The sequence below is a fragment of the Diplotaxodon limnothrissa genome, linkage group LG3 (genome assembly GCF_057381915.1).
Source record: "Diplotaxodon limnothrissa isolate DT_005_m linkage group LG3, D_limnothrissa_male_GT1.1, whole genome shotgun sequence".
Lineage (NCBI taxonomy): Eukaryota > Metazoa > Chordata > Actinopteri > Cichliformes > Cichlidae > Diplotaxodon > Diplotaxodon limnothrissa.
Genome location: NC_140598.1, coordinates 49,748,247 through 49,757,568, shown reverse-complemented (window position 1 = coordinate 49,757,568; position 9,322 = coordinate 49,748,247). Strand labels below are relative to the sequence as shown.

The 9,322-nt window shown below is 42.5% G+C and overlaps 1 protein-coding gene across 2 annotated transcripts in view; it reads left to right on the top strand.

Annotated features, from left to right (window-relative positions):
- Positions 1 to 8,065: 8,065 nt before the first annotated feature.
- svep1 (sushi, von Willebrand factor type A, EGF and pentraxin domain containing 1) overlaps positions 8,066 to 9,322 on the top strand; it is a 109,147-nt gene continuing 107,890 nt past the window's right edge. For both annotated transcript variants that reach the window (XM_085349514.1, XM_085349513.1), the window contains exon 1: positions 8,066 to 9,169. In XM_085349514.1, the coding sequence (XP_085205640.1) occupies positions 8,609 to 9,169 (561 nt within the window). In that variant the 5' untranslated portion in view covers positions 8,066 to 8,608. The remainder of the gene's footprint in view (positions 9,170 to 9,322) is intronic.

Sequence of the window (9,322 nt, the reverse complement as noted above, 5' to 3'; positions counted from 1 at the left end):
CTGCGCCTGATATGAATGTGATTATCAGTCCGTTCACAGGTTTTTAAATTGGGTTTGCTTTTGCTTGCTGGAACAACAACACCTACTGATTGGTCACGCAATTCATTTTCAGTGACAAAACAGGACATGATGGACAAATAACTTAATGACAGCTGACAGCAAGCGTGATCATATTATATTAGTTATTCTGCAGGATTAACTAGAGGTTAATTATAAACTGAAATAAATGTGAGTCCTTGGGGTTGATCCTCTCAAGGATGATGTTTCCTTGCAGGCTGGTTGGACTTTAAATTATTTATGCTGTGTGTGAGTGCAGTCTGAGCTATAAATAGCTTCAGCTAAACATAAAGCCACTCGCTTTACCACAGCCATCTTACACACACACAGTTGTGTTTTACCCACAAATACACACGTTCATTCACATCTACACTGTCGTGCGAGATGCCGTGTTATGTGTGTTATCATGCAGGCATATTTGATCTTCTGGATGTCCGCGCAAGACTCACACAATCTGCAGTCTGCTCCAGTGTCAAGCTTGCTGTGCAGCATCTGTACGAGCAGGGTTACACGGGCGTTACCAGCCTATAGCGGCTCGCTCTGCTTTGTTCATTAATAGATTTTCCAAAGGACGTGAACTTTGCAAAGATGCAGAAAAAAATGGTAAAGGTCAGAGTACATATGCAGCATAAGGTTTTCTTCCATCAATGATTGGCTGAATCATGAGTCACACGAAAGGAGAGAATACACTGAAGGCTGCAAGTCACTCACTAGAAGTGACTGAATAAATTGAAAAAGATACATCATAAATGAGTTTAAATATGAAAAATTTGAATAATGGATGTTTTGCTCTTAATGTGACACAGTTTCTGTTGTGTAGGGCTGAAAGACTTCACCAGTCAGTCAGTTAACATTCACCCCTCGTTGGACATCGTGGAAGAGGGGCGTGCATCTTATAGTTGTTCAACAAGTCTGTGTGCTGTTCCACCTGCTTCTGATGTTATTAGTCCATTTAACACGTGTTATCAGCAGAAATCAGCCAAAGTGGGTGGCTGTTCACCGTCAAGATGATGCCACGCTGTGTCAGTAATGTTGAGGCTGTGTTTTATTCCAGTAAGGAAGTAATGTTTATTTAGTTGGACTGTTTAAGGAAAAAGTTTCACAAAATGCTTAATGTGAGTCAAAATGGTGATAATGAATGAAAACGGTATTTTTCTCCTGCACTGATCGAACGCACATGTAGTGCCAGCAGGGGAACTTTGACCCACTTGTCTACAATATTAAACATTTCCCTGCACAGGCAACGGGAGACTAAATATAATATTGATAATATGACTTGGCTAAATATGCAGTATATCTATATGGCAGTGAAAACTACATACAATTACTGCATACTCTGTCATCTTCATTTACAGTTTTCATTTTATTTACGGTGTATTTTAGTAATGCCATGCACACTGCTAGCTTTGCAGGAAGTGAAGGCCACAGCCTACACACATGCCAACATTTGTGTCTTACGAATTGCGGCGACAGCTACTCAGTTGGTTTTAAAACTGCAAACCAAAGTATTGCATCAGCAGACGTGAATTTGTCATATGCACAAAACCTTACTTCCTTCTTCCCCACACATTCTCTCAGCAATATGCACACAACCACAAACATGCAAAAATACTCACATTTCAGTTATACTAACAGCAGCAACAACTGAAACTTGAAATGGAAGAGATTTCAATTATATTATAGTACTGAACTTATATACTCTTGACACTTAATTAGGTACAGTGTGCAAGTACCTGGTTACACCTTTTCTGTACCGTACCTCAGTTTTCTATTCTTAGCTGACAGGAGTGGTATTCAGTGTGGTCTTTTGCTGCTGTGGCCCAGCTTCAGGGTTTGTTTTGTTCTATCTTCACAGATGCTCTTCTGCAGACCTTGGCTGTAATGAGTGGTTATTTGAATAACAGGGCAACATGATGTATAGAAGGACACATGTGGTCGTTCACTGCGCCTGGTCTCACCTCTGACATCAACAAAGCACCAATAGCTACACCACGTTCAAACTCACTTAAATCATCTTCCTTTCTCATTTTGATCCCTAGTTTGAACTTCAGCAGGTCATACTGAGTCATGTAGACTGAGTTCCTGCTATTGGGTGTACTGATTAGATGTTTGCATCAACGAGCAGGTTAGCATAAAGTGCCCAGTGAATATAGAGGTGTTAAATAGTTATTACTTTTTGCTTAATAAAGCCTCCTATTGCTTATCATTAGTAGAACAATTAGCTTTTATTTATTTATTTGTTGCATTTTCTGAATAAAATGTTCTCTATATGTATTAAATGTATCAAAACAAGTCATTTCTGACACGATGCTGATGAAACCTGTCAACAAAAAACATTAATGACAGCAGAGAAAATGCACAGTGGAAAGTAACACTGTGCATTGCTTAAGTAGTTAATGCACCTGTACCCAGTACCAGTCTGGGTACAGGTGCCTGTATCTTGTTCATCGCGTTCTCCCCCTAGCGGTCTCATTGTGTCAGCACATCCTTGATCATGTACTGATGTGCAGCCGCCGGCAGGGGGCGGTGTAGCACAAGTCTGTACCAGCCTGGACAACCCTTTTCTGCATATGAGAGCAGCGAAGCAGCAGGCGGTTAACAGGTTAGTAAAGTTGTATTTTTGTTTGTATACAGATCCATAGTGACTTGGATGAAAGCAAAAAAAAAAAACCCTGTGGTTTCTCATCAAAACATTTTTGTTGCCGCCGCCGCCAGTTGAACCATCTTTGTAGGGTTTACATCACCAACTGTTGCTAATTAGCTAATTAAGACTATAAAGCTCCACAAAGAGTGAAAGCCTTGGTGTTGCTGGTCTGTGGTGGCTCCTTCTGGTTGTTTTAAACGCTCTGTAACTCTTTCAAATGATGACAATAGACTGGGATAGAAAAAGAAAGCGTTTAAGTTTCATGCACAAAGGCAGTTAAAGGTTTTATGTTAGATGGCAGGCTAGCGAAGCTAAAAGCTCATTAGCTGACATAAAACAAAACAACTGTATTTGTTGCATTTTGCTCCACCTAATTGAAGCATTGGGACTTTGAACACACAAATCTGTTTGACAAATAAGTGGCCAAAGTCCAAATCCAGAGAGCTGCAAAGATTCAATACATGCTGAGGACAAATCAATACAAAATCCTTTTTAGAGAAAAAAATTAAAGCTCCAACATATTTAATATCTAGTGAATGCGTCACAATTTCCAGGTGACAGTGTCTGAGTCCAAGGATTAACGATGTATAATTTATACTCGTGTAAAGAAGCAACGAAGCTGTTTTTGTGTGTTATAACTGTCATAAATGATCAGCTTCATTAGGCTTGATCAGAAATTAAGGAAACATAGGTGCATAAACCTTAAATGTCCACATTTACTGTAAATCATCAGATGTGGGAAGGGTTCTTAGATCAGGATGAGCATTGCAGGAATGTTTAGAAGAGGCCTTACTTGTGCTGAGATTAGTGTTTTATCCTTCAGGCGAGAAATGCCAGGAAATATGAGGAATGTGTTGTCAGCTGTAGCTACTGTATCTGAAGCTTATGCTTGCTGACAGGAGGGTCAGACACATGAAGGAAAAGGTGAAAGGGTTTTTTTTTTGTAAGAGTATCTTAAGGAAAAACAGACAACTTCCTCTCTGCAGTCCAGACCTGTGCAACATGATTTATTCTTTAAAGACTCTGAATTTTGATTAAGTACTGTAGCTGCTGTCCAGGTGGAGTATAGTTGTGTGAGACCACAAGACAGGTTCAGTGTAGTCAAGCACCGGTCACAGGGAAACTATTGTCTGTGACGAGCCTCTGGACCTCCACGCACACTTGCTTTCAGTCTGTGTGCACGTATGCCCCATTCACATGCTTGCTGCAGATCCTCAGAAAGTTCTAATTTTTGTTTTTGAGAGTCAACGTCTAAAAAAAGGGCCTCAAATTGATGGCAATTTCAGAAAGGCGAACATTAAATTTGATCTGTGGCAGACTTGATGAGCATTTGTCTGCTTATTTATTCTCCCTTTTTTAGATTTGTTTAATTTTCCATCCCACAACAATGACAAATCCCACTACTTTTTTTTAAAAATAGTTAAGGTATTTGCACAACTTGTGTGGCTGTGCGCTGAATTTAAAACCCAGAAAAGGAAGAAAACCAAGGGGATTAAATATAAGAAAGCGTCAGTGTCACAAAAGTCTGTTGGAGTCCTTCACATATTTTGCCTAAATATTCAGTGTGATCAGCAGACACATTCACAAACTTCCTCTCCATCCACCACCACCCCCCTGTGTCCTATGGGACCAACACAGAATTCTGGTGAGGGGTCTCCAGAGCCAAAAAGCAGGAAGTCACAGCTGTGCTCATCCCCCTTTCGGCATGTGTGAGACTGCGAGTATATGTTTTTATGTCTCTTGTCTGCATCAGTGTGTGTGTATGTGTGTGTGTCTGCGTTGCTCTCTCGGACAGTTTATCTGTCCAGTTGGACTTTCTATTCCCACTGCTTTACTGGAGAAGTTTCCAGCACTGTTAAATGAGGGAGCGAGAGGGAGCGAAACCTTGGCTTATAGAGCCTAATAAACACTGTGTGTCATTGTGGCTAACGCTGCAAAGCTGAGTGCAGTGGACTGGTTTGTGGAAACACACACACACACACACACACACACACACACACACACACCCTCTGTAGACTTGTTTTTATTGTTTCTGCCTCCTCCACTTATTTTGTTACTTTTCCTGTCTTATTGCTCTCTTATGTATACATGTAGTTATCTATTATATAATGAACTGAGGTCCAGCCTCAGTTCATTATATAATTAATCAGAAAAATGCTGATATCTTCTGGTTTTAGTCTTTGTGGACTACAAAAGTGGAAACTTCAAATTCTGAGACGTTGCGATGGAGAGTACGGTGTTAATAGGTGTAAAACACAATAGAAGAAATGCGTAAATGATCAAAAAGTTTTGAAAAAGCTTGCAAAAGTTAACATTAACTGTTGAAACTGTTAGATAAAACCATAAATATGCTGTGTAAATTGTTAAACGTTGTTGATAAATATATGAAATACAGTAGCTAGCTAAAATTGTGGATAAACTGTTGAAAATCATCAGCTAAATAAGTTTCTAGCTGTTGAAATTGTTAGCTGAAATTACAAAGTCCTTCTGAAAGCAAACATTTTCATTCAGCGACCTGGAAATGCACATGCGGCAGTTCGGGCAGTTATTTTGAAAACCATGTTGCATAGTTTGTCCACCAGAGGGAGCTCTGCAACTTCCCTGGTGGTTGTGTTTGGAACGCTGCAAATAAAACTGATCCGAGCCGAGTCGGGCAGCTACATGTAACAAACGTTGATGTTTGGTGTTTAAAATAATATTGGCCAATTTATCGAAATATCAGATTTTTAAGTTACGAGATATTGGTATCCATATCTGCCTCAAAAATCCTGTGTTGTCTGTGCCCCAATCAACAGTCTAGTCTAATAAAAATGCTTAAGGTTGCTGACTTTTTGCTGCAAAATAAGGTTATAAAAACCTGGAAGTTATATTCATACCATTGTCTGTGCCTTTTTTTGTTTGTTTGGGGATTATCCCTCCCCTTCTTATAGTGTCCGTTTCCCAGACATTGATTAATCCTAGTCTTAGACTAAAAACACGTCTCAATGATGATCTTCTCTCAGTCTAGACTTCGTGCACATACAGAATAAATCTTCTTTCAGCTGCTTCTTTATTTGCATGGGTTCACCACAGTGGATCTGGTCGTCTTGACTATTGTAACGGTCTTTATTCAGGTGTCAGTCTGTCACTGCTCAGCCGATTGCAGCTGGTCCAAAGCGCTGCGGCACAGCTATTAACTGGCACACACATGCAAGCCCACATATCCCCCATAGTAGCTTCCCTATACTGACTTTTATTTGTTTTTTAAAGCATCACATGGGTCGGCGCCTTCTTACCTCTCTGATCTTTTATGTTTGCACACTCCCTCTAGATCAGAAAGGTCTGCTGAGCAAATGCTCCTAGCTCCCGAGTTCCAGATGAAAAGACAGAGGATATCGGGTCTTTGCTGTAGCTGGTCTGATGTTGCCTCCTCACATCAGTGCCTGTCTATTATTAGACACTTTAAAAACCCATTTAAACCCACTTTTATTCTTTGGTTTTTATCTGAGCAGTTTGATTTGTGCTCAGATTTTCTCACTTCGGGTTTCCTTTCTTAAACGCTGTCATTTTGTCCTATGCTTCTATACTGTGGTAGTTCATGTCTCAGACACGGTCTGATAATATGTCTGGTATGGACTAAAAAAAAAAGATCACTGAATGTAATGAATACACGTTAAATCTAGCAGTAACCAAAGGTAGTCAGCAGATGGTGTTCAAACTGGTAAGTCCGCAGTGATGCAGGAACAGCTGAGTTTGCTAACCATAACTGATAAATGCTGTACTGGAAATAGTCCAGCTCCAGTTTAAAATGAGCTTAAATGAACACCGTAGAACATGAGAGGGGGGTCCTGATGAAGGGGTTCCTGAGTAGGTCTGACAGGGCTGAAAAAGGTTGGGAACTGCTGTTCTAATGGGCGATAAATATAATAATGAGTTTCAGCTCTGGCTTTGATCAAAGGAAATCCTAATGCTGCAGCGTATAATGAATTCCTAAACTGCTCCAAGCTTTGTGGAAACTTGCCCCTGAGCACAAAGCCAGATCCATTAAGAAATGGCTTTTTCCTTTTTGGTGTGGAATAAACTTGTCTGGCCTGCAGAGATGCCCTGATCTCAACCCCATTATACACCTTCGGGTTAAACTGCGAGACAGCGCTTATCACCCACTCGGTGATCTCACTAATGCTCTAATGGCTGATTAGGAGAACATCCCTGGAGCCAGGTTTCAAAATCCTTTGTGGAAAGCCTTCCCTGAACAGTGGGTAATGTTTTGGAATGAATGAAAGTTTATGTTTGGGTGTCTGCAAACTTTTTCATCTCTTTATCCATCCCTCCTTTTCTTCCTCTTGTCCGATGTCATTCTCTCCTTCTGCAGTCTCATTCTTCTTCTTCTTCTTCTTGAGCGACCATGGCTCTTTTGGCTGTAACTCTAAGGCTTTTGTTTTTAATAGGCGCAGCGTGCCTCTGTAACACCGGCTGCCTTTTGTTTTGGTTACAGATAAAATCACTAGTGGAAAACACAACAGCAGAGAGACACAAGGAGACAGGAGAGATGGAGAAAAAAACGAGTGTGAATCCCGTGGTGCAGGAAAAAGTGGGCAAATTAACTCATTCACTGCCAGCCATTGGCAGTGAATGAGTTAAACCCATTGACTCATTCACTGCAATTGACGGCTATAGACGTCAATGGCAGTGAATGAGTTAAAGGGAGAGGAAGACGGTTCAGTTCCCTCCTGTTTTTTAATGTCTGGAGCAAGATACAAGGCAGATAAGGAGGTCAGTAGGGAGAGGAAAGGATAGCGCCTAAAAGGAAAAAAGAACTAACAATCTTCCACATGTGTCTGAAATAATTTCCTTAATCTTATCTAAGGTTTTATCTGACTTATCTTTTTGTCCTCTCCTCCCTTTCTCCCACCTTTCACTCTGACTTTGTTTGATCTCAGACCGACGCTGTGTTACGTGCACGGTGCAGACATATGGAGTTGATCACTGCGCCTGTTGCTGATGTTTTCTTTGGGAATGCTGACAAGTTGACAGGCGAGGCGCAGCACTGACATAAAGCCTCACTTCACTGTCCGGTTGAGAGAGATAGAGAAATACAAGGAGAGAGGGAGAAGGAGATAAGGGCCAGGGGGAGGGTGAGAGACATAGTGAGAGAGAGAGAGAGAGAAAGAGATAGGGAAATAAGGGGGAGTTGAGAGAAAAAGAGGAGGAGATATGAAGGGGAAAAAAATGACTTCACGCCGCGACTGGACGGCCCCCTTTTTTCCCCTCAACCTCTCTCTGTCTCTCAACTTTTTTCCTCCCTCCTCCTCCTCCTCCTCCTCCTCTGTGTGTTTTTTTAAATGATTTGGGGAGAAGAGGGGAACGAGCATTCGGAGCTTGGCTGACGGTGCAGGCAGGAGCATCACATAGGCAAACAGGAGCCTGAGGGGGAGCGCACTGGGACTAAAGAGGACTGAAGAGGCTTGAGGTGGTTTTTGGATCAGATGCACTGACTGAAAGGTTGACTAACAGGCAGGCAGAGAGGAGATGAAGAGCATATAGGTTTATGTTAAAAAAGCCTTAAACACTGCATGCACAGAGAGCGAGGAAGTGGCCATATACACCGATTTATTTCTGCAGGAAAGTCAGGGAGGCAGACACCTTGTGAGGAAGGCTGAGCATTTGCAGAGCAGAGTTTTGCTCCACTGAGGGGAGACAGAAAAAGACAAACAGAAGCACGTTTTGAATGAAAGGACCTTTATCTTCATCTAGCAATGCTTTTGAGGAACTCTGCACCAAGTTGTTGCTGTTTGCTGTGCTCCTGGACGCTGATGCAAGCTTAGGGCACTTTTATCTTCACTGAACTCCTCTTGTGAAGAGGATCCAAGCTGTCTTTCTTTTTTTGCAGAGTCCTCCTTCAGTAGAGGTGCTGTGCTGACTGTAACTATGTTTTATCAAAGATACTCTTTAACACTATCATGGACTACTTGTCTTCTGCTCCTGTGCGTCCTGGATGCGTGGACCACGGCCTGGCCAGCCGTTCAACAATCCCAGAGGCAGCAGCAGCAGCCTCGGCGGTACAGACAGATGTCAACCCTGTCTTCATCCTCCTCCTCCTCGTCAGCTGGTAACCTGTCAGAAAGTGCAGAGAGCAAAGTGGAGCGCCTCGGCATGGCGTTCAAGCGAAATGTGCGTGAGCTGCGTGAGAAAAGCTCCTGCTTGGACCTGGTTTTCCTGGTGGACGAGTCCTCGAGCGTGGGGGCCAACAACTTCCTGAGTGAGCTGAGGTTCATACGCAAGATGCTGTCCGACTTCCCCGTCGCACCGGAGAACACCCGCGTGGCGCTGGTGACCTTCTCATCCAAAACCCACGTGGTGACGAGGGTGGACCACATCACTGCGCCTAAGTCCCACCAGCACAAGTGCTCCCTGGTCAACCAGGAGATCCCAGCCATCAACTACAGAGGAGGAGGCACCTACACGAAAGGAGCCTTCCAGAGGGCAGCGGTGAGTCAGACTAATGGATTAATGATTAATGGATCTTTACATCTTGACATTGACCCCAAACTTGCTTCACATTTCTTCAGTCTGCGACCTGCTGGGTGTGTGTGTGTGTGTGTGTGTGTGTGTGTGTGTGTGTGTGTGTGTGTGTGTGTGTGT